General features: G+C 41.7%; 1 protein-coding gene across 1 annotated transcript in view; it reads right to left on the reverse strand.

Moving 5' to 3' along the window:
* LOC145399543 (uncharacterized) overlaps nt 1-23,534 on the reverse strand; it is a 257,044-nt gene extending 233,510 nt beyond the window's left edge. Inside the window, exons 1-6 of the mRNA XM_080272155.1 lie at nt 23,510-23,534; nt 22,109-22,948; nt 21,642-21,719; nt 16,731-16,820; nt 7,891-8,024; nt 311-833 (exon numbers count right to left, since the gene is read on the reverse strand). Coding sequence (XP_080128281.1) covers nt 311-833; nt 7,891-8,024; nt 16,731-16,820; nt 21,642-21,719; nt 22,109-22,948; nt 23,510-23,516 — 1,672 coding nt within the window. The 5' untranslated portion in view covers nt 23,517-23,534. The remainder of the gene's footprint in view (nt 1-310; nt 834-7,890; nt 8,025-16,730; nt 16,821-21,641; nt 21,720-22,108; nt 22,949-23,509) is intronic.
* Nucleotides 23,535-26,041: the final 2,507 nt, after the last annotated feature.

The following is a 26,041-nucleotide window of genomic DNA, read 5'->3' on the forward strand; positions in this document are numbered from 1 at the left end:
CTCAGGGATAAGGGACAGAATAAGGAGGCTGCCAGTGATCATGCAGTGCGGAGGGCCGCCATTTGGTGACCAGGGCTGCTGCATGCAAGCATGTTGGAGCCTTTACAAACAATACAAAATGAACAATCTCTTCTCTTTCTGCTGGTATATGGATGTGATGACTCTATCACCACACACCTCTGAAGCTAAAGTCTTGTATCTACTATAGTACATTAGGGAGGAAAACTGTACTTAATGCTTCCATTCTTCTACAATTCATGCCCACTGAGGGGCTATGGAATGATGTTGATAAAATACAGAAAGTACTTACCCTCCTCAAAATCCTTTCTCCTACCCTCCTCTTCTTCCTCCGTATTCTCTTCAAGGTCATCCAGTCCTCTGTACCGTGGTCGACCTGGCTGCTTCCCTCTTTTCTCCCCTTCCTTGAATACCTGTATTTTCTCATTGTCCCCCTCATCACCCTTGATTTCTGATCCCTCTTCCTTTTTTCCATTACTATTGTGTTTAAGGTCTCCACATTCTGCACTTCCTACTTCCTCTTTCGGTACTTCAACATCTTTATTTCTCTGCCTCTCTTCTATATTCAGTTCATTGTCTTCCTTACTTTTTTTAACACCCAGCAATTCCTCAGTCACATTTGGTCCCATTTGATTCTGGTTCTCCGAGGATGCCTCGACAGGAGTGTCTGTGTTTTGATCTACAGGGAGGCTGTTATCTGTCTGTTCATCTCTACCTCCTGTCTCTTGAACCTTCCACTGTTCATTTCTTGGCAGCCCTGGGGATAGGTAGTGAACCAGGCAGAACTGAGGATGCATACTGGTTCGATAAACCACCTGAGGGAGTGGAAAGAGAAGGCAAAAATACTATATACAACACTAAGGGAAACTGAAAAAAGACACCTCACTTTATACACTGTCTAGCTATGTGGGGGGAGGGGGAGGAAGAAGTCCAGTTTCGACTACTGTCTCTATCTATCTATGGTTAGACGCCTTAATTCTGTGATGGGAGGGCACAAAAAAATCACCTACACATCACCCCATCCCTTGCCATTTCGCTGCTCTCTCATCAATTCACACACTCTTCTTTCATATACTTTTCCTTTCTATCCTTTTATCTCATCCTCAGTCGTCCCCCTCCCTTTCTCCCCCTTCATTCTCACTCACATACACTCTTCTCATTAGTCTCTCACTCTCCACATAGCCAAACCACCTCAATGTATTTCTCCTAATGCTTTCTATCACATCCACATCCACACAACAAAGCTCCTTCACTTCCTTATCCATCAATCTGTCCCTCCATGCAACTCCACAATCTTCTCTCATGTAACTCATATCCATTGCTCGCACCCTTGACTTGTGTCCTTCCAGCAAGGTCTTAGGTCCAAGCTTCGCTTCCATACATTGGAGTGGGTATCACAATACTATCATGCAGTGACTTTTTTACTTCCATGCTCACTTCCCTATTTCTTATCAACGCTTTCAATGAACCAGCAACCTTTCTCCCCTACTGTATCCTTTCAAGCACTTCATCTTTTAAACTTCCATCCTTACTCATCACACTACCCAAGTACAGTACTTAAATGCATGCACATTTTCCATCTCCTCACTCTCCAGCTTCACTCTCCATTTCTTTTCTCTTGGAGACCATAACTTTACTCTTCCCTACATTCACCTTTAGATTCCGTTTCTTACAAACTCTCCCAAACTCATCCACCAATCCTTGCAATTCCATTTTGTCTTCACTTAGCAATACAATATCATCAGATTTCAATAAAATGACATCATCATCATCATCATCATCATCATATAATCCCGTGTTGCCCTATGAGGAAAGTAGTAGCCTGGGGCTAGGCAGGTTGGTCCTGGCATTTTAGATGAGAATGACCAGCCTCACTCATCCCTGAGTGGCATTATGTAAGCAACAATACCCAAGCATCCCTTGCATATAGACCTACACAGGCTCAATCTGGCTGAAGCACTTTAATTACCCACTAAACCACCAAGTGCCATTGACTGGTTATATGGTTATAACCCACCATAGTAAATGGTTTCCTGGTTTACAGGAAATAATTTGGCTTGTCACTAAGTGTAGAGTCACCCGCAGACAGAAGAGGAAAGAAAAAAAGAAGGAAAGAAAGACAGATAAGGAAGGAAGGAAAGAAGGAAGGGACAAAAGGGCAGTCACCTGAGAGCAGCACAACATCGAGTGAGTGGATGATGAGCACAACCGCAATAAACTGACAATGCTGATTTTTTTCAGCTTAGTGCCATGGTTGGTACCATGGCACTGTAAATTTAGATATCTGTAGCGCCAAACTACAACTCACAATGATCTAAAACTTAAGGAACAGAAACTTCAACATTTTCCCTATCAATCTGTAAGAACAGAACTGGAATACAGTAAGGTCCCAGGTTGTCAGAGTTCTGTTCTGAGATGTGACATAAGTTGATTTTGTATGTAACTCGAGTTTTAGACCGTAAATCGTACATTTATACCTTACGTCAATGCATGGGTTATGTCAATGCATATGTGGACTTTTCAACCATATACTGCATACTGTACATACAATATACTCTTCTGATAACAGCTATGTACACTCAGTCCTAGAGTAACACGTGGTTGAGTAACAAGTTTTTGTTCTAACATGCTCAGCATAATGAGACAAGTCATATCAACACGCGGAAAAACTCGAGCTCAGGCAGGAAGGCAGCTGGGCTGATGGCTAAATTTAAAAGTTGCGCACGATAACGTCACCCTCTAGACCTTTGCTGGGTGCATATTTCTGTTCTGTATGGGTATCTGTCTTAGTGACACAGCCAGCCACCTCAGCCAAGCAACCCTAGTGAGATAAGTTTGGTTAGGTTAGATTAGGTCGTTGAGAAAATTTTGCCTGGGAAACACACTGAGCATATTCTCGAGAAAAACATGGTTATTTTGAACTGACTGGGCGAGTGTCGTTCCTCGCTGAGGGTTCCCGGTGGTGAGATGATTACGCATAAAGAATGGAAATATGCTTCCTCGGCACACTCAAGGCCAAATGATTAGATGAAAATTCATGGGTTTAGCAATTTCTGGGGATAAAATGGAATGAAAATGTATGTTAATCAGAAAAAAAAAAAAACTTTCATCCAAGTGCTCCCATAAGTTAGGGTTCTGTTCCATATTCTTTGTTCTATTTCATGCTTCCCAACACATTTTGGACCAACTGGGCATATGGTTATCAGTCCTTTTTTGTGCCTCACCTAGTTCTTACCCACACTTATAATGGATTTTGCAGCTAAAGGGACAAAATGGAACAAAAATGTTTGCTAATCAGAGGAAAAAAATTACTTTTTCATCCATGTGTTCTCCTAAGATAGCGTTCAGTTCCACATTCTTTGTTCGAATTTGTGTTTCCCAACACATTTCCAACTGCCTGAGCACACGGTTATCAATCCTTTCTCGCGACTCACCTAGATCTACCCCACATTCATAATGGGTTTGCAGTTTTAGGGGATGAAAATGGAACAAATATTCTACTAATTAGAAAAAAAAAAAAACTTCATCCATGTGTTCTCGTAAGTTAGTGTTCAGTTCCACATTTTTCATTCAATTTTGTGCTTCCCAACACGTTTTGGAACGACTGAGCATACGGCTATCAAGTCCTTTCTCGTGTCTCACTGACTTTACCCCAAAATCATATGGTTTTCGCAGTTTTAGGGGACGATACTGAATGAAAATGTTTGCTAATCAGAAAAAAAAATTACTCCTGTCCGTGTGTTCTCATAAGTTTGCGTTCAGTTCCACATTCTTCCCTCTTCTTCTTCCTGCTAGTCTTACATTTTCCGGATTACTTCTGGGTGGTAAATAAACGTTACATGCGAAATCTGTTTCCCCATTGTTTTTAACTGTTCCACTGTGTCAACTTGTTTGACTAGTCAGGGTTACCATGAAAGGGAGTGTCCTAACCTATCCGTAGACGTTTAACTAAACCTATCTATCTATCTATTGCCAGGCGCCTTAATCTCGTACGGGGTGGCCACAAACAAATCGCCTCCACGATGCCCTGTCCCCATTTCATTTCACTGCCCTGCTCCCAACTCACACACCCCTCTCTCATATACCTCTTCACTCCATCCCTCCATCTAATCTAGCTTAACTATACCTAAAATTTAATTTAATGTAACCTAACCTAACCTAACCTAACCTATCCTAGCATCCAGCTGGGAAGTTGGGTAACGAAAACTACCTTTGAGTACGTCGAGACAATCATAGGTATGGCTTAAGGAATGTGATGATAAAAAGTGGGAAATTTTTCAGCAGGAAAAGGTAATTTACCACCTTGAATATAGGCAGAAAAATACAGAAAACAAACTGGAAGCATATGAACTGAATTGGTAAGGTCCTTCTACTGCTTTAAGTAATGCATACGTTTACTGAAATGGCAAAAAGCATGGCATGAATGAAAGCTCCATCAGAACAATTTGGAAGGACCTGGAGAAGAAAAAGATCATGCTTACGAAGTGATGGAAACCTGACAGCAGTGAAACTTTATATGTTTTCCTGAAGCTGACTGAGAAGCTTTTAGGGCACTATGTGGAGCAACAGAGAAAGAAAACTCTCACTTTTATCTTTTCTTATAATTTTACCCCACGTAAATTATCCCGACTTACAGTATATGCACCATCAGGTAAAACACTGAAAGAGATATAACTATAGTATTTAACCCGTTCAGTGCCAATTCCGTACCTGGTATGGACAACCTAACACTGCCAGGCATGCCAGGTCCTTACCTGGTATGGACAACCAAATTTGACAGCCATGCCAGGTCCGTATGTGGTACGGAGTCGGTTTTGGGACATTTACACAAAATTTATGCAGTCTGCCCTATTTGCTTGACAGAAAACGGAAGCAGACACCCTCCTCCACCCTCCCTATGAGCAGGATGGGGATAGGTGGCAGGGGGTGGGGGGGTAGGGGTCCCACCTGTTTGACGTGTCAGTCTCTGAGTGAATTTGGGCTGTGCTTTCCTCAATGCTTCAGAAACTACCACAGAATCAAGGAGTACTGAAAAAGTGTGGGTGTGATGGTGTAAATAATGTATATACTGAACATAATATAGGTAATATAAGTAAATAAAAGTAAGTCATGATGTCATGTAATGTAAGGTTTATAGCATAAGTAATCAGTGATTTAGTGTAAATAATGTGACAGTGAATAAATATAGTGTATACAGTTCCTTATCGCCTGATTATGATGCCTTAAAGCAATATAATATACAAAATAAGTGAATGTGAAAATACATCAAACTTTCACGAAACCCCAATTTCACATCGTAATAGTTCCGACTGTGGTCATTTTATGTCAACCAGGTTGCACTTGCATACACCATTTAGTCCATGTATCCACCCAGTCCACATCAAAATGGACTAACTATCCCTATCAGTCACTGACGGTTCCTGAAAATAGTCATCTGACGCAATCAGGCCATGCCAGGGCTGATGACGTCCAGGGGAACCATGTGCCAAAGTTCGCTGGAAGTCGTGTGACAAGGAACACCTGTTTTCAGCCTGAAAACAGTCCAGGTGAACACTTTTATTATCACTAAGCTTATTTTTTTATCCATTCCAGGTCCATTCAGGCAAAAAAATAAAAGTTGAAAATCGCTGGCATTGGGGGGTCATTCAGCCTCCCAGACTCTTGGCATAGGGGTGTAAACAGCTGGCGAAGGGTCTGGCATAGAGCAGGTTAAGAACATCAGTGGTGTTAAAAATAGCATTACCAAAACAAGAGTTGGGCTGGGTACCCTTGTGTTGTTGATATGTAGCTTCCCGGTACTTTTCCCCCACCCTCCACCCCCCACCCCCCACCCCCAATGTTGTTGTCAAAGTTTCACCTTCTCTCATATCACGTGGCCTTCGGGAAAGAAGTTAGGCCGTATGGTTAGACGAAAATTTATGGGTCTGGCAGTTTTAGGGGACGAAATGGAAAAAAAATGTTTGTATACCAGAGAAAAAGGCACTCTTTCATCCATATGTTCTTGTGAGTTAGCGCTGTTTCACATTCTTCATTCGATGTTGTGCTTCCCAACAAATTTCGGACTGATTGAGCAGTTCAGCCATATGATTAGTCAATCCAGAATGTGTTGGGAAGCGTGATATCAACTGAAGAATGTGAAAATGAATGCTAACTCACGAGAACACACGGATGAAAGAGTATTTTTTTCTGGTTAGCACACATTTTTGTTCTATTTCGTTCCCTAAAACTGCCAAACCCATAAATTTTTGTCTAACCATACGGCCTAAGGTCTCTCCCAAAGGCCACATGATAAGAGAGAAGGTGAAACTTTGATGACAACATTGCGGATGGGGGGCAGGAGGAGAGTACTGGGGAACTACACATCAACAACACAAGGGTATCCAGCCCAACTTCTGTTTTGTTAATGCTATACAGTATTTAATATCACTGATGTTCTTAATTATAATAATTATATCTCTTTCAGTGTTTTACCTAATGGTGGGTATATGTGGGGGTAATTTACATGGGGTAAGCAAGTAAGAAGGGTAAAAGTGAGAGTTTTGGAAAGTTGCCAGAACACACTGTACTATTATACCATACATACAAACATATTGTTTGAGTGACACAGATTTGAGTACCAAAGTCCTTGTCCAGTCTCTTTGCCTGCGGTACTTGAGGTTTGAGAGTATATGAAATACAAACTTTTGAACTTATGATTTTTATTGAAAAAAAAAAGTGTTGTACTCCTGGTTTGCCACATCACCCCTCAAGAGCCTCTCGTGCATCACAGTCGTGATGGTACTGGTGTGTGTTGTCACTGTCGTGGCAACAGCAGTGGCAGCTGAGTAAGGTTGTCACCTCCTCACTTTTCCAATGTCTTCACACTTGTGCACACTACCAACACACACTTTAGTCCCTAACACTAATATATTCAAGCAATTTTGTTACTCTATCATAAGAAAATCACAGTGGATTGCATAGGAGTCGCGCCTTTAACATGAGACATGATACGATTCTTGTCATTGATGGCAGTGGCTACAGTTGTCCAACTCATCCCCAATGCCATGCCTGATCGCTGATGCCTTTTCTCCCTTCTCATTATGCTTAATAATGTCCACTTTTTCATGTAACGTGATGGTCTTTCACTTCTTGGAATCATTATTGTCACCAGAAAGCTTTCTCTTATGAATCACTGAATTGGGACTGTGAAAAACAAACACAATAATCATGGTAACAGCGTATCAGACGGTGGCAGCAGCGAGACTAAGACCAATTGGTGGCAGTCAGGTGTGAGGGAGGAAAACACTGGAGACATCCCATGGCAGACAGCAACACTTTAAAGGGTGAAGCAGGAAAACACCAGAGACATCTCACGGCAGACAGCAATGCTTTAAAACCTTCACCTTACGTTTATTTCTTCACTTTTTTATTTCTTAAAATATTCATGTAGCACAGTGTTGTAACCTTGAGACTGACATAAGTGGATGGTGATGTAATGCAAGACCTTACTGTATTAGAGGCTTCAAATATTTATTTCATTTTTTTACACACCACAGAGGTCCCCTCAAACCCTAATGACACAGATGACAGGTTAAGGAATACCCAAGCTGGGGTTAGCCATGGTATAGATTATGCTTTCTATGGTCTGAAAGCTAAACTAAGAGACAAAACCAGTTAATTTCTTCCCAACACTTGCTGAACACTTGGTAAATGTGAGCTCTGAGATGTGTAATAAGATTTTTAACAATGTGCATCTTGGTTTGGTTTCTGACTCTGTTTACTTGTGGCTGGGTTTCCTGAGTAAAAGTGAGACATCTAATGTAAATAAAATCTAAAAAAATCTTGAATAAATATTAAATAATAACACAATCCCTCTCCTCTAAACCTTCTTACCTTCACATCCGGGGTTATGGTTGTAGTGTCACTGCAGATATGTGAAGATAACAGTCTATGGTAATAGGTATATGTTAACCCGTTATTGTTGCGGAATGTACCACACTCTTCCTTTGACTCTCCATCTTCCACACCTGCAAGAGAAAGAAGGAGGGTTTTCTTACTTTCTTATGCTTTCGTTTTCCTATATCTGGACCCTACTTACCCTATTTTGTATTGGGAAATACAGTTACATCTTGATCTATACTTAGCCAGCAAAAAGAATAGTAAATTCTCACAATTAATTTCCCTTCAAGGAAAAGAGCGCTGCAGGGGATCCCATGCAGACCGATACAGAAACAGACACAGGATGAAGATGTTTGTCTCAGATCATTTTTCTAATCTCTCTCTCTGTCTCCCTGTCTCATTTATGTAACAAACAATGGGCTTATCCCTCGATCTCTCGCTTCCCACCACAATAACTATGAAACTATGATGAGCTGAATAAAAATATTTCATGGGTAAAATATATCATACCATTTCCAAGGTGATGATGTGTATCTGAAACCATTTTGCAATGGTAGCTAAGTTGGCTATACTGCCTCAGTACATGGGGTATCGGGTGATTAAAAAAAAAACTGATGACAGACAGATAGATTATTGTACTAACAAATTGATTTAAGTTAACTGTGTGTTTTTATATTTTCCTGTTTGTGACTCTTACCCACCCAACTGAAGTTGGATTATGGAAGATGGTATTGATGGTAAGTTAGCTGAAGATGAACTGGTATGTGCTCATCACAAATCATATGAAAAAAAGTGCTCATCACACATCATATGAAAAAAAGTGCTCATCACACATCATTTGCAAAAAACTGAGGGACATGAATCCCCCCTAACCCCATTAAACTGTAAAATGTAATTAGAACTTTGTTGTCAATGGAAGAAAGGAATCTCTCCATGTTCTGTTTCTGACATATGGTGATCCTAGGTGCAATATCAAAAATATATATATAATAATAACAATAATAATAATAATTATAATAATAATAATAATAATAATAATAATCTATGCATCCATCCATTATCCAATCCTACATTGTCCAATGAGGAGCGTAGGAGCCCGGGGCTAAGCAGTTAATAATAATAATAGTAATAGTGTTTCGTGTTTAGTTCCATGTTTCATTTTTAAAGGCTCCAACATGCTTGCATGCATCGGCCTTGGTCACCTAATGGCGGCTCTCCATGCTGCACGATCCACTGCAGCCTCCCTGTTCAGTCCCTTAACCCAGAGGTCACACTTAATGACCTCGTCCCATGTCTTTCTCGGTCTACACCTCGTAACCCCACCCCCAATATTAACACTTCTCACCTTCCTCACCCAATTATCATCCCCCATCCTCTCCACATGTCCAAACCATCTCAATCTACCTCTCCTCATCACCAATACACTCCAGTCCCATCCTACCTCTCAACTCTTCCATCGTGAACCCAGTCCCCTCTAGACCTTCGATGAAGGGACGCACTACACATCCACCTAATCATTGTCATTTCTGTACATCTGAGCCGGCGAATATCCTTCTCCTTCACTGCCCAGGCCTCACTACCATACAGCATTACACTCCTAACACATGCTGCACACAAAGACCGAAGAGGCAGAAGGCTGTCAGAACGCCGACCCACTACCACCACTGTGGGAGGTGTTGCCGCAGAGGATCCAGGGTGGAGCAGTGGCCCTTTCACACCAGCTAATGGGCCCTTCACAGGATCCTCAGGAATGAGGATGGATCCACTAACAACTCCTCACAAGTTCTTCCAGCTGTTTTTCACCAGGGAGTTGTTGACGTATTTCACTTGCGAGACCAACAGCTACGCGTTATTCCTGGGGATGCGTTGGACATATGGTTCATCTGCAATGAAGAGGAGATGGCCAAGTTCCTGGGGCTGTACTTCTTCATGGGGGTGATGAATCTGACGACAATCAGACATTACTGGATGAGATCCCGTCTCCAAAACTATCCCCTGTTCACGCAAGTGATGAGTGGGAGGTATTTCAGGACCATCCTGAAACACTTCCACGTCATCAACTCATATGCTATACCCCAGGACAATCACAACTGGCTCATCAGGGTTTGCAGGGTGATGGAGTACCTCCTTCAGCAGTTCCAGGACACCTACTTATCTGAGGAGCACCTCAGCCTGGACAAGGGCTCACTGGCGTGGAAGGGGCGCCTCAGCTTCCGCATGTACAACCCCATGAAGCCCTAGAAGTATTTCATCAAGCTTTATATCCTGGCTGAGGCTTCCTTGGGTTACATCCGGAATTTCGAGGTGTATACGGAGCAGAAGAAGGCCCTGGAGACCACAGTTTGGAGCCTCGTAGAGCCACTGAAGGATCAGGGATACAAAGTTTACATGGACAATTATTATAACTCTGTATCCATGTGCGAACGCCTCTTCAGTGCAGGAACCTATGTGTGTGGGACCCTACGCCTGACAAGAGGAGCACCAAAGCAGCTGCAGGACATCGCCAGGACCAAGAACCTGCCAGAGAGGTGCATGACAGCGATGCACAAGGACAACGTGATGGTGTTGCTGAGGAAGGACAAGCACATCGTCAACATGGTCTCCACCTTCCACAGCACAAGCACCATCCAAAAGCAGGTTCGAGGAAAGACCAGGGGTCCTGATGGGAGGACAATCTATGTCCAGCAGACCGTGGACAAGCCTATTGTGGAGGAGGACTACAATCGACACATGGGGGCGGACCGTGAAATGGACCAAGAAGATAACCTTCTATTTCATCCACATGGCTATTTTCAACGCATTCACCCTGTGCAAGAAATGCTCACGCGAGTCAGTCAGTCTGTTGGACTTCGTGGGGGAGATAGTGGACAAGCTTCTCCACTTTGATGAAGCAGAATGGCCTGCATCAGGGCAAGTCATCCACCATGCCCCTGACCTTCCAACCTGACGGCCAGCACGACCTCTGGCACCTGCTGCAGCACCAGCACAGATGCCAAGACCACCGGCTCCTGCACCAGCAAGAGCACAGGTGCCAAGACCACCAGCTCTTGCACCAACACCACCATCTCCAGGAGGACCTGCACAGGAGTCAGCGTCACCATCGCCTGCAGGACTAGCACGGGTGCTGAGAGAACCATCATCAGTTCCTGATCCGTCAAGAGAACCTGCTACTGCTGCCATGCCCAGGCCTGCAGTTGCACCTCCAGGACAACAGGATCGGGGAACACCAGGACATCCAACCAAGCATCGTCGATTCATCAACGACAGAGTGCAGTTGGATAATACACTGGGTCATCGACGGAAGAGGATCCCCAACCGGAGGAGGCTGTGGAGGGACACAATTTACATGCGTCCTGTTTGTGATGTGGCACTTTGCGTGGGTGATTGCTTTGAACGGTTCCATACCGAGCTAAGTATTCCCTAGTGATGCGTACACACACACACACACACACACACACACACACACACACACACTAACACAGACACTCACACACAAACTCACACTCACAGACATTCACCCACACACTCACACACACCACATAACTCCTCATCTTCAAATCCCAGAAGGTCCTATAGATCCATCAACACTCCTGGAGGAAGTGAGTTGTCCGAATTTTATTGATATGTACAGTATATTGACCTATTATCAATACCCCTAAATTTTCAGACAAATAACCATTTTCTCCTACATATTACACATATGACAGAAAGTACAGCTTCATTAGCAGTAACTAGAAAAAAGTAGTGTTCATGTGTAGTAGGTTATGACAATAAAAAACAACCCTGGAAGATTTTACAGTCTGTACCGCCTGGGAACACCAGATGCTGTTGGCATCCCTACGTCAAGTGGGGTTGGTGGAGGATTAGTGCCCCTCCCTGTAAAACAATTAACTCTAAGCCCTTGGCCACCCTGTCTGGGATACATGGCGTCTGGCAATGGATGGATGGATGGACATAAAAAAAAAAAAAAAAAGGGGGGGGGGGGCTTTGAGAGCATAGTCTTCAGGCAAAGGGGGGGGGGGAAGACACTGTTCATTTTTTCGCTTGCTTTAAAAGTAGGCAGCGATCGGAAGAGTAATCTAGCTTTGTCGTCCTATTACTCGAAAACGATTGGACGTATCAGCTTCCTATAAGAACCAAGATAAAGAGTGGTAAATTCTATGTATATTCATTACCAGAATATAAGCCTTTTGGAGCATTTTTGGTAGGAAAAGGTGGGGAAACAGACTTTGTTTTTTTCCTCGATTGCAGTAAAAGTTGAAAGCGCTCGGAGGAATAATCTCATTTTGTCGGCCAATTACTCGAAAACTATTGGACATATCGATTTCCTGTAAGAACCATGATAAAGAGCAGTAAATTCTACGTATGTTCATTCCCAGAAAATAAGCCTTTGGGAGCATTTTTTGTTGGAAAAATTGGGGGAACAGACTTTGTTTTTTTCCTCGCTTGTGGTAAGAGTCGAAAGTGCCTGGACGAGTAATCTCACTTTGTTGGCCAATTACTCCAAAAATATTGGACGTATCGATTTCCTGTAAGAACCACAATAAAGAGCAGTAAATTCTACGTATGTACAAGACAAAACAATGTAATATCTATGATAAGAATTCGTTGTTACGTAGGCGGGATTATAGCGTATGCTGTGTGCGCATCACGAGTGACGCACAGCTGTGAGTACCCAGTCGTTCTTGGCAATTCACTCAAAAACTGTGAGGTGTATTGAAACCAGCTGGTGCTCATTAGAAGGCTCGTGAAATTCTGCATAATATTATGCAATAAAAACAAAATGTGTGTGAGAAAAGTTCTTCTGGAAAGCTCCCTGAATTTTTTTCAAAAATGGCTTTCAGTTTTTGGCTCCTTTCTCAAAAACTACAAACCATATCACAACTGGATTTGTCTCTTTAGAAAGCTGATGAAATTCTCTGTCAAAACTTCTATAACATTTTCCTGTATGATGGAAAGTATTCGAATGGTGATGTTGGGAAGTGAAATTGACATAGTGAAATGTTTATTCACGGCCGCCTAATGTTGTTTTATTCGTGTTTTCCTGTTCTTTTGTGGTGCTTATCAGCTAGAACAAACATCAACGAAAAAGATGAGATAGGTTTCATGGCAGTATATTGATGTTTGGGTGGCAAAAATAAGGCGAGAATACGTGTTATTTGCCGCGCACAGGCAGCTGGGCCAGGCAGATAAAATCATGCGCCAGAAAACTTACTAAAACTTATCATGCGCAAGAGGGTAAAGATGAGAGTGACCAGCCTCACTCATCCCTGAGTGGCATTACATGAGCAATAAACCCAAATCACCCCATGGATATAAAGGTGTACCAGCTCAATCCAACTTGAGTATCTTAATTACCCACTAAACCACCAGGAGCCATAATTTGGTTATATGATTAACACCCAGCATAGTAAATGGTTTCTTGGTGCACAGGAAACCATCTGGCTTGTCATTCAGTGTAGAGTCACCCGTAGGCAGAAGGAAGAGGAAAAACTGAAGGAAAGAAAAACGGAAGAGGAAGGATGGAAAAAAGGAAGAGGGGAAAGGGCAGGCACCAAAGAGCAGCACTACATCAAGTGAGAGGATGGTAAGTGCCAACAATAATAATAATGATAATAATAATAATAATAATAATAATAATAATAATAATAATAACAACAATAATAATAATAAATACAATAATAATAACGATAACAAAGAATTGTGAAGAGATTGATTGTGCTATGCAAGATCAAGTTGAGCGGAGTGAGGTGGACCAAGAGAGAGAAGAGCAGTTAGGGAGAGGGACTGAAAGTCAAAACGCTGAGGATTAAAGAAATGGTACTGGGTAGATGAATACAGGGATAAAGCAAGAGAGCAGTTGGAAGCAATGAACTGGAATGAAATGGGTCTGGACAACTTGTGGAATGCATATAGGGATTGCTTAGTTAGCAATGCTATGGCAGTGTGTTGTGTGGCAAGAGTAACAATGAAGAAGAAAGGTATGGTATGGTGGGATGAAGAGGTTAACAGAGCAGTGGAAGGAAAGAGGAAGAAATGGCTAGATACAGGACAGAGGTTCAGCTGAAATAAGAACTGAATATATTGACAGCAAGAAGCACGTAAAGAGACTAGTCAAGAGGAAAAAGGAGGAGGTAAACGATGATCTAGGAAGAAAAATGAATGCAAATTACTCTGAAAATAGGGAGTTATTCTGGAAAAAGGTGCGGAAATGAAGAAGTGACGGTGGAAAGAAATGTGAAAGTGTGAAGGATGTAAGTGGTAGAATATTAACCCATGTGGATGATGTGCTCGTTGGCAATGTGTAAGAAGGCATGGATGTGTGAAACTGTGCCGGCAGTGTGGAAAAAGGCTGTGATTGTACCCCTGCACAAAAATGATGGTGAGTGAAGTGAGTGCAAGAATTATCGTGGCATAAGTCTATTGCCGTAGAGAAAGTATATGGAAGAATTATTTTAGAGTAAGAGAAATAACAGAAGGTCTAGTGAGTGACGAACAGGGTGGCTTTAGGAGTCGCAGAGGATGTGTGGATCAAATATTCACAGTGAGACAGATAGTGAAGAAGGCTTGTGAGAAGGATTATAAAGTGTTTATGGCATTTATGGATCTGGAAAAGCATATGACAAGTACACTGAGAAGGACTGTGGAAAGTTTTGTGTATGTACGGAACAGATGGTAAGCTGCTAGGCACTGTTAACAGTTTTTATGATGGTAGTGAGACATGTGTAAGGGTACATGGGCATCTAGGTGAATGGTTCACGATTAATGTGGGCATGCGACAAGGTTGTGTGATGTCCCCATGGTTGTTCAATATATATATGGATGGGGTGATGAGAGAAGTAAAAACACAAGTAATGGAGAGCAGGATGGCATTGGTAATGATTGGTGATGGATGGAATATCTCAAATTTGATGTATGCTGATGATGCAGTACTACTTGCAAATATCTGACAAGAACTTGGTAGACTAGTGCAGAGTTTTGTTGATGTCTGTGAGCATTGTGCCTTGAGAGTAAATGGTGAAAAGAGTACAGTGATGGTTGTTGAAAGAGAAGGTGACTGCCAGTGTGATGTTACAGTGAATGGTGGGAGACTTGAATTGGTGAGAGAGTTCAAATACCTGGGCACAGTGATAGAAAAGAGAGGAAAATGTGCAAACGAAGTGGAGAGAGGTGACACAAGGAAGGAAAGTAACTGGTGCTATGAAGGCCTTGATAAGAAAAAGAGGCTTGAGTGTTGCAGCTGCATGAGGCTCACATGAAGGAGTGTTAATGTCAACTTTAACATATGGGTATGAGACTGGTGTGGCATGAAAATGAAAAGTCGAGAGTAAGAGCAGTGGAGATGGGACCATTGAGGAATGTCTGTGGAGAAGAAAGAGGATAGAATACGGAATAATGTGATTCATGAAAAATGCAGAGTAAGAAAGTCTGTGGACACCAGAGTCTAAGAGAGTGTACTAAGATGGTATGGTCATGTGGAGAGAGTGGATGACAACAGAGTGGTGAAAAAGGTATATCAAAGCGAATTTGAAGAAGGGAGGAGGCAACGTGGGCCAAGAAGAAGGTGGAGAGATATAGTGGATGAGTGTGTGAGGAAGAGAGGTATGAGTGTTGGTGAGGCTAAGGGGCCGACAAGAGATCGAGCTGGTTGGATGAATTTTGTATGGAGAAGTGCATGATCAAGGATTTGGCACCCCATTTTAACGTGACAGCATTCGGACTGACTCCATCGAACAGGTATATGTGAAGCTACGGTACTTAGTAAAACATTTTTGGCCTATCACATGGAGCCAGGATTCTGTGGGCCTGAATGATGAGTGAATGGAAGCATGGCCCATTGAACTGGGCAAACTTTGGCTGTCTAGACACTGCTACTTTTCACCCTGCCCTAGGGTGAGAAAGGAGGTCCAGATGATGTTGATGATAATAATAATTTCCCACATGAAAATACACAATTTCATAACAGCTCAGTGTGCATTATAAGACATCCAATCCTGTATTTTTTCTCTGAGGCATAGGGAGGTGCTGGAGAGGGACACCCTTCTAAGGTGGCACCGACATTACCAGGCAGAGTCACTGTCCAGTTTTACAACCGTTCCTTTACTCACTCCCTACCTCCAAAAGGGGGATGGTGGACAATCAGAGAACAGATCAATCCGCAGTCCACCAGGGCTAAAACTAAAACAACAACTACTGAGGTGTCAGAAACAAAGGCCAGGTTACCAGGGACCATAGCATTTAACCCCTTCAATCCAAGAACATCTTCATATCATTCTTGAGACTTCCAACCAAATTTATTCACCCAAGCAAAACTGTTTAACTTGTGGGGTTAAGTATGGCCTTCATCAGCCTCTTTAGTACTGTGGCACTCTCTTAATATGAACAGAATCATGTGGAAAAAGACTATCATTAGACTGAAAGGGTTAATAGTGGATGAACAGCCTATGCTCCTGACGGGGCTACATAAAAAAAAAAGAAATCTTCAACCACTTATGAATTTAAAAATATATATATGGATACCAAAAAAGAAAAATAATGTGCCTTTTTTTTCTGCTACTGAGGTACTCCCTAGAATTCAATACATATGACCTATTTCACTTGGCATTCTGCAGATTTCTAATTTTGCACTTTCTCTTCCTACTTTGGGATCCTATCAACCTCCTTTGCTGTGGGAACTAAGTTTATGATTCATATTGTTTATAAAGGCTCCAACAGGCTTGCGTGCATTGGCTTATGATAATAATGGTAAAATTATAACTAAAACAGACTTTACTGCAACAAGGAGAAATACAATTTTCATAAATTCTGACATATAAAAATACTAGTAGACTCACCAAGCTCTGCTTTCAAGACAAATAGTTCCCCAAGCTTTGGCAAAACTGCAGGTGAGGTGCACACGTATGTTCTCCCTTCCAGGACGGCATCTGAAAAAGAAAAGTAAAGAAATGTATACCATACTGAAGCCTCTGTAATGTGGATTAATCTATTCTATTACAGTAAGATTTAAACAATTCACTACGAAAAGATGTTTCTTATCTTTTTTTATTTGTTTAATATTTAATTAATTCCATGCAATTTTATTTATTTAACAAAATCCCTCTCATACCAATGGAAATTAAGAAGGCTATATTTATCAGTAACTCCTCCAATTCAAGTCTTTCTTAAGCAGAACAAAATCATCTGGAGACAGCAAAAATAATTTACAGATCTCCTTGGGTTGAAAGTTAAAAATCATTTTATCTATCTCAAGGGCCTCATGATTCAGTACTGTATAGTGAAACCCCGACCTATTTCTTCTACACATTCATACCATAAAGTTATTCTTCAATCAACACATATTATTTTCATTTTATCATCATCATCATCATCATCTGGACTTCCTTTCCCACCCTAGGGCAGGGTGAGGAGTAGCAACGTCCAGACAGCCCAAGTTTGTCCAGTCCAATGGGCCATGCTTCCATTCACTAATCATCCAAGCCCCTGGAATCCTGGCTCTATCTGATACACCAAAAAACCTTCACCACTTTCTGTGGCTGCACATTAACGTATCTGATAGAATCAATCTGGATGCTGTTGCGTTAAAAAGGGGCGTCAAATCCCTGATCAAGCACTTTTCTCACAACATTCATCCAGCCAGCTCGATCTCTTGTCAGTTCCCTAGCCCTCACCACCCTCCTTCTCCCAGCCATTCCCAAACCACTTATATTTGCATTACTTTCATTCTCTATGTTTAATAGTTCTTTAAAGTGTTATCTCCATCTGCTCACTTTTTCTCCCCTCTCCACAATCAGTCTACCATTTTATACTTTCCCTCCCTTACTAGTTTATCACTGTGTCTAACTTTCTTTACCTCCTTCCAGAATATTTTCTTACATTCCCTCCACTTTACACTCAAATTTCTTCCAAATTCCTCATCCTTTCTCTTCTTACTCTCTCTTACTAATCTTTTCACCTCTCTCTTCCTCTATACATGCAACTCTCTCTTCTGTCTCTCAGTTTCCTCCATGCCTCTGCTTCCCATCCACTCACTACAGTATATGCTTTCTTCTTTTGTGCCACAGCTTGCCTCACCTCTTCATTCCATAATGCTGTTCTTTGCACCACCTTCTGTCTTCTCTTCACCTCACACACTACCTCACATGTAGCACAGTTTTCTAATGTGAAAATCTTGCACACACCTTCCACCTCCCCCATCCGCCTAGGCTAAATCATACTTACCCAATCGCTCCTCCACTTCTCTCTTGTATTCTGCCTTTTTTTCATCCTCTTGGAACCATTCTACCCTCCTTGCATGGATTACTTCTTCCTGTCCTTCCCTCCTTCTATTCCCCCATTACATTTGAACCTTGACTTTTACCACCACCAAGTGGTCAGAAAGTCCCCTCCCCCAACCTCTGTATGTTCTTGCATCCATTTCATATCTTCTCATTTTCTCATCCACACACACACACTCACTAATTGCCTTCCGTTCATTCAGTTCACCACCCACCCTTCTCATCACTTACCAGGTATACCTGTAGATTATTTTGTGACTAAAGAGGGTATTGGATATTGCCAACCCCCTCCCCACACAAATGTCCACTAGAGCACTGCCATTGTCATCCACTTCTGCAGGCAAACCCCACTCACCAACTTCTCCATCCACCTTCACATTCCCTACTACGCCATTCATATCTCTGATCAAAAACACTCATTCCTCTCAAACTTTTCCACACACCCTTCCACATTTGTCCAGAACTCTTCTTTCACACTGCTTGCATGATCTTGCATTGGAGCATACACACCCACACACATGATCCGCCCCAGGTTGGAGTGTGCAGTGGTGGTGTGGTCCCCACACAAAAGGAAGGATGGGGGCTTGGTTGGGGGGTGCAAGGAGCGGTGGCCAGGATGGTCCCTGGTTTGGCAGATGTCGTGTGTGGGGGGGGGGGCTGGGGGGGGCAGGGTTTGCCTTCCTTGGGGGAGGGGAAGGGGGGGAAGGCATGGTTGCGGCGTTCGGGACTGTGATGGGGGTGGATGGGGTTGACCGGGAGGATCTGTTTGTGTGAGATGGGAGAGCAGCGGGGGGACGTGTGGTGGAGTTGGGGAGGTCAGGCTGCTTGAGGGATGTCAGGAAGTGTGGTTTTCCTTGTGGAAGTATGGACCTGTGGAGTGGCCTGGATGGGGAGATTGTCTGATCTGGGAACATAGACGAGTTTGAATATGGGTATGACATGTTGAGAAGCATCGGTGGGAACCCATGAGCGAGGCACGTTTCGTGTGTATCACGGTTGGGTATATTAGGTAAATACATAAATATTTGGAACGACTTAGACGAAGAGGTGGTGCAGGCGAAAAACATTCATGTGTGTAAAAGTAGACTAGATAAATGTGGATATGGAGACAGGACAACACGAGCATTGCTCAATTCCTGTATACTACAAATAGGTATATAGGTAAATACAACTGCCCACATTTGTATTCCTACTTTCATTCTTACCCACACAATCTTTGAACCAACTGAACCATACTCTCTTATATTCTCCTTCCATCTCTTGCACCTACCCCCATGCATATATCCCATACTCCCACTCTCTCACACCCTCACCTCTCCATTTAGTCTCAGTTAATCCACATATGTCCACTTTTGCATCCTCAATCGCCTTATCATTCACACCCCTTACATTCCATGTTGCAGTCCATACCATATCCTTTGTCCGGTCCTTGGTTGTCATCTGTTGGTCCTGGTCCGAGTCATTTTGTTTGTATTTTTAGCTAGTTGTTTTCCAGGGAGGAGGACAAACCCTCCGCCAACCCACTTGCTGACACATAGGGAGCACTTGATTGTCACCTGTTGGTCCTGGTCCGAGTCATTTTGTTTGTATTTTTAGCTAGTCGTTTTCTGGGGAGGGGGACAAACCCTCTGCCAACCCACTTGCTGACACATAGGGAGCACATGTTGGTTGGTTATAAGGTTACCACCTTATGTATTGAACGATCTTCTGGTTTATAGGAAATCATTTGGCTTGTCACTCAATGTAGAGTTAACAGAATACTGTATCACTACACTGAGTGAGTGGATGATGGGCGCCCCCAACGACCACAACACCTAGCACAAAAACATTCATCTCATCAAAGCACCAGTTATATTCTGATATTTTTTTGCAGCCCTCAATCACCTTTCAATCATTCAATCATTTACTGTTCCACCTAGAATGCTGGGATCAGGGACTAGCAGTCTACACATGAATAAACTGCTATCTGAAAAACTTTCACTCAAAACAATTTCTGCCTAGCATACAAGTTTCTTGGGACACCTCTAGATTTAACACTTCAGTGACATATTTTATACAGTACTTGCATATAATTATCTTCATGGCTGGTGGGGACACTCACCATCCACTCACTTGATGTAGTGCTGCTCTCAGGTGCCTGCCCTTTCCTCTCTTCCTTCCTTCTTTCCATCCTTCCTCATCTGTCTTTCTTTCAGTCTTTCCTCTTCCTTCTGTCTACGGGCAACTCTACACTGATTAGAAAGCCAAATGGTTTCCTGTACACCAGGAAACCATTTACTATGCTAGGTGGTAACCACATAACAACTTAAGGTGCCTGGTTGTTTAGTAGGTAATTAGGGCATTCCAATTGGATTGAGCCAGTGCAGGTTTACAGTATATCCAAGGAGTGGTTGAGGTTTATTGCCCACGTAATGCCACTCAGGGATAAGTGAGGCTGGTTACTCTCATCTTAAATGTCAGGACCAATTTGCCTAGCCCTGGCCTTCTACGCTTCTCATGGGGCAACAATGGATTACATGATGAATGAATATAATTATATAATACAGTATTCTCCATGTGTAGATGAGTGAGCTGAAGGTTGGTGGAAACATGGTTGAGAAAGAGAGAGAGAGAGAGAGAGAAAAAAGGTATATTAAACAAATGTGTAAAAAAGCGAGGTATGCAATTGATAAGGCTGGGGAATAGAGAGGAATAGCTGGATTAATTATGTAAGAAGGAGCACATGACAAGGGTCTGGCACCCATTTTTTTCAATTAACAGTCAGCAGAGGATTCTGCAGGTTTGAATGGTGGGCAAATGAGTGCGTGGTCCATTACACCAAGCATGCTGTTCACAGTTCTCCCTCTATCATGCTTTCTTTTTCCTTACTTGCTGGACCTTACTTCATCTCACCTCATCTTCAGGTGGGAAAAACAGGTCATGATGCTGCTGCTGATGGTGCCACTGATGATACCATACTGATACCACCAGATGATTTAACTCAGCTTGGGAAAGACTTTCTATACTAGGAGTTAGATACAAATTTCATTAATGCCTTCACTTCCAGAGGTCTGTCCTAAGTTAATTATAATTGTACAATGGTAAGAGGAATAAAATTTACAAATGCACCACCACATTAAAGGGGTTAAGCAAGGAACTGTATTACAAGATATTCAAACAGGCAAAGACCTATTTATTTCCTTGCACTGACCTTCACTTTCAAGCAAATAAATACTGTACAAGACAAGTATTTGCAACCAACATAAGCTGTGCTTCTGATGAGAGAACACCTTTTATAATGCCTACCAATACATGTACAACATGGTCTCAAAATGTGTCACTAGCTGTCTCCTTACTGAAATATAAAATCATATCAAGATATTCTTAGATCTTTTATCTTCATAACAACCCATACTACAGGATACATATCACAATATACTTTAACAAAATTACTGTCAATTTGTTTTTTAAAATAAAGATCAAGTACTTTACCCATGATGCCAGTGATTTCATCTGAACTCAACATTTTATCTGCCACCAATACAGGAGAGGGAATGGCCACTGAGTAATCTGCAAATCAGGGACCATCAATACTACAGATGAAAAAGCAGGCTTTCACAATCATCAACCTATTGGTACTACAGTATTTATAATGATTTACAAAATTCAATAACAAAACAACAGTTTGTGATAATTCCTACATAAAAATATACACAGCTAATACTACTAGATTCCATAAGCTCACTTGTCTCATTAATGGACTTTAAATTACTTCACCCTTTCTATAATCTCAATCTAATGAAGCAAACAAGCAAATGGAATTGTGGAACAACTACAAAGTTAAAGACTGCTCAGTTAGTTACTTACAAGTTCACAGTTCAGCAATTGCAAAAATTTAATGAATTACTGAATAACAGCAAAAAAAGACAAAACAAAAATAGACAAACACTCATCCTTACACAATAGTCGGTTTGGTTCCTGAGGCGTTTGGAGATATTCTGTGGCACTTTTCTTTGCCACACTTTCGCAAAAACTTAAATCACCTTCACTCCATGTAGGTGCCTGAGCATGTTCACTTTCACCCTCACTACCCTGACTTTCTTCATCTTCACCCTCGTACATCCTGAACAGCAGGGAGCTCTTGGGTTTAGTTTTCTCAAGGCCATATCCTGCCATCCACACCCTGCTTTCATGCCTCATCCCTGATCCTTTGGCCTTACTCTGTTTTCCTCCTCTTTTCCCCACCTTTTGCATACTGTCCTCAGCAAACAATTCATCTTCCTCCATATACTCCTCTTCCTCATTTTCTGTATCAGCTTGTGTTTCTTGGACTCGAGGAACCTTTGTGGGGGAGTCCTCAATGTCATAAAGGTCAGAGTACCAGCTGTTAGGTTTCCGCTTGCGGCCGAAACTACTGGAGGTGGTTATGTCTTCCTTATCAGCTGCTTCAGTCTCTTTCTCCTTCTTCAATGCCTCTTCCATTTCCTTCATCTTGTCCTTCATCTGTTCTTGCTCCTCGCTAATGCTCTCTAGTAACTGGTCTGGCAACTTCTCCAGATACTGTACAGCATGGTGCTCAACAGCTGGTTTGTTCTGCATACCTGGCTTGCTTCTCAGCTTGTATACTAGCCTGACGGCACCTTCACATAAACTGCCATTTTTCCCCAGTTTCTTATTGTAGCGAACCTCCAGCTTGTCCCCTAAGGGATCCATAGCACCATCAACTGCCAGGGGACCCATACCATTGTGGCAGTAGAAGTTGCTCCAGCGGTGGGAGTCATAACGCCCAAACACAACACCTAAGCAGAATATTATTGTTATGCAAACTTCGCTGTACAGTATTTCTTATGGCATTCTAACACCTAAAACAATGCTACATACAATATACACAAGACTGTGCTGAAAATCATTTCCCTTATTATTTATTCACTTATCTATTTATCTATTTCTTTACATGTTCATATAGCTTGAGGAGCTGAACTGCATCCAATGTTTTACTCTTTTAGTCAATATATGGAACAGTGACAATAGTGCCACAGCGGATATACTGGTAACAACAAGCAGTTACAGTAATCACGCTGTTCATGAAACAAGCCAATTATTAATATCCCCAGCAACTGACAAGGCATTTTCAGTGATGACTGAATTAACCCCTTCACTACCATGATACCTCTTTCCTTTTATCCTGACAACCAAACATTCAATTTTGTGCAAATTAGGAAAGACTTGTATGCTGAAGAGGTTAATGAAAACTGCAAGTTACTCCTCCAGTCAAAAGGTTTATCTTCAACTGAATACATTAGTCAAATAATATGTCAAATGAATCCATCTGTCAAACAGAAGTAATACTGGGTACTCACAGTCCATTAAAAAGATCTGACCACTCTGAGGGGATGCCACAAAGGACACAGTTGTTCCTGATAAGTCTTTTCCACTACCTGAGGATAATAATACAGCACAACTTAGGGTCCAGAAAAAACTATCCAATGCTTAAAAACTTACTACTCCAATTCCATATACAGGCTGTCCCCGACTTACAAAAAATTATTGGTTCTTGAAGGTCTTTCGTAAGCCGTTCTTTTTCATATGTCCATCTCTCATTCATATACCCCCTCTCTCTCTCTCCAACCCAATCTTAATCCCATAATTACTAAGGATACAAAGTTCTTTCTCTCTACCCCAACACGTTTCTACTCCATACTTACTTCTGTACTATCCTCTCTCTTTCTCTCTCTCCAACCCAACCCTAATCCCATAATTACTAAGGATACAAAGTTCTTTCTCGACCCCAACACCTTTCTACTCCATACCTACTTCTGTGCTATCCTCTCTCTCTCTCTCTCTCTCTCCAACCCAACCTAATCCCATAATTACTGAGGAGACAAAGTTCTTTCCCTCTACCCCTATCGCCTTTCTACTCCATACTTACTTCTGTGCTGTCCTCTCTCTCTCTCTCTCTCTCTCTCTCTCCCAGATTAACCCATCCCTTTCCGGGTGGCATGTATACATGACGACCTGGGGATGTCCGGGTGGCATGTATACATGATCTAGTGTTTTGTAGTATTATTGTTATTGTATTATTATTATGATTACTGCATTATATTATAATATTATATTATACTATAATTTTACATTATAGGTTTATCTAGAGAAATAATTGTTTAAATAATGGTGATTTTTAAAGAAAAACACCTGCTGGTGGTTTGGGTGGTGAAAACAACCTCTGGACGTGATTGGTTAAAGCCCATTATTCTCTCTCTCTCTCTCTCTCTCCCCCCCACACCCAGATTAAAGATCATTATTGTCTCCACTCCTCCACTTATCCAATGACCCTTCCCTGGTCTGCAATTATCACCTTACCTCCTTGTCACTGTCGTCACCTGACCCCATCCTTCCTTGCTATGACTGACCCACCCCACACACACACACACACACACACACACAGGGAGTCATCAGATGCAGACGTCGGACATCGGCGCTCTGTACCAAAACAACACGGCCAGTGGCAATTACCTAAATTAGTATCTTTGAATGAGTCAAGCTCTGTACCAGGTTAGACTAAATGATTTTTCATTATTAAAAGGTAAAGAAATAATAAGTTTAAATAAGACTGGTTCAAACAACAAAGAACCACGATGCGTTGAGCCAGCTGGGTTTGTTTATACTACAGCAACACGGGGAAAGCGTGCATACTCTGTAAGTACATACTCTGTTCATTTAGTATTACAAAATGGATACATACTTCAGTAAAACAAATTTGGAAAAGAAAAGGGATAAAAGTAAAAAGCAAAATGATGATTTCTACCAAGAAATGGTTGAAGTGGAGACTCACAATAGACTGGTTGAACGTGTACACAAACTAGAAATGGCTTTCAAAAATGAAATTGATGAAATAAAGAAGCAAATGCACTTGCAAAAGGAGGAGATAGAAAAACTAGGAAGGGAGGCCAATAAGAAAGACACAACCATCAGTGAACTAACAGTGGAATTGAATACGCTTAGGAAGAAAGTGAGTGAAATGGGAAGTACAGTAGTCAATCACGAGAGTGTTATGGAAGAGTTAAAAAATGACACAGAGACAATTAGACAAGCAAGCAGTCTTATGGACCAGAGCAGTGATATTGAGGAGAAGATAACACAGGTGAATGAAGCTGTGCAAAGCTACAAAAATGATGTAGAAACCACGAATGCTGAAATGGTGAAAGTAAAGAAAGACTTAGAAACAAGGGTGGAGGAAAAAAGCATTAAAAAGGAAGTGAAATGAATAATCCAAAACAATCCAAAGTTAGTCAGAGATTCAGTAGAAATAAATCAATCAATAGTAATCACTGGTATAGAAGAGGAAGAAATTAAAAACAAGATCACTAGAGACAAAAAGGAGATGGCAAATGTAATGAGCTTACTGAAAGAAGTATCAGAGGAAATCTGTAGTAAAGACATAGAGGAACACAAAGGGTTAGGGAAATACGAGAAAAGCAAGACAAGACCTCTAAAGGTGACTTTCCAGAGTGTAAACACTGTGGAAGAGATACTAAAAAATGCAAAGAATCTTATGGAAAAAGAGGAGTTCAAAAATGTATGGATAAAAAGATGTCTAACACAAGAGGAACTGGAATTACTAAAAGAGAAAAGGGAGGAAGCAAAAACAAAAAATGAGGGAAGATCAGAAGAGGAGAAGAAGAAATTTTTTTACAAAGTAATAGGATTGCAGGTACGAAAGTGGTACACAAACAGGATGGAAGAAAAAGGAGGAAATTAGTAGAACCATGTCATGACAAGTATATAAACAAGATGATAAAGTTGATGTACTCAAATGTGGATGGAATGGTATCTAAATTACTAGAGATGAATGATTATGTCAGAGAAAATGAACCACAAATAATATGCCTAAC

This window comes from Coenobita brevimanus, chromosome 1, assembly GCF_032717465.1.
Source record: "Coenobita brevimanus isolate Jiangsu-jjx chromosome 1, ASM3271746v2, whole genome shotgun sequence".
NCBI classification, from domain to species: Eukaryota; Metazoa; Arthropoda; class Malacostraca; order Decapoda; family Coenobitidae; genus Coenobita; species Coenobita brevimanus.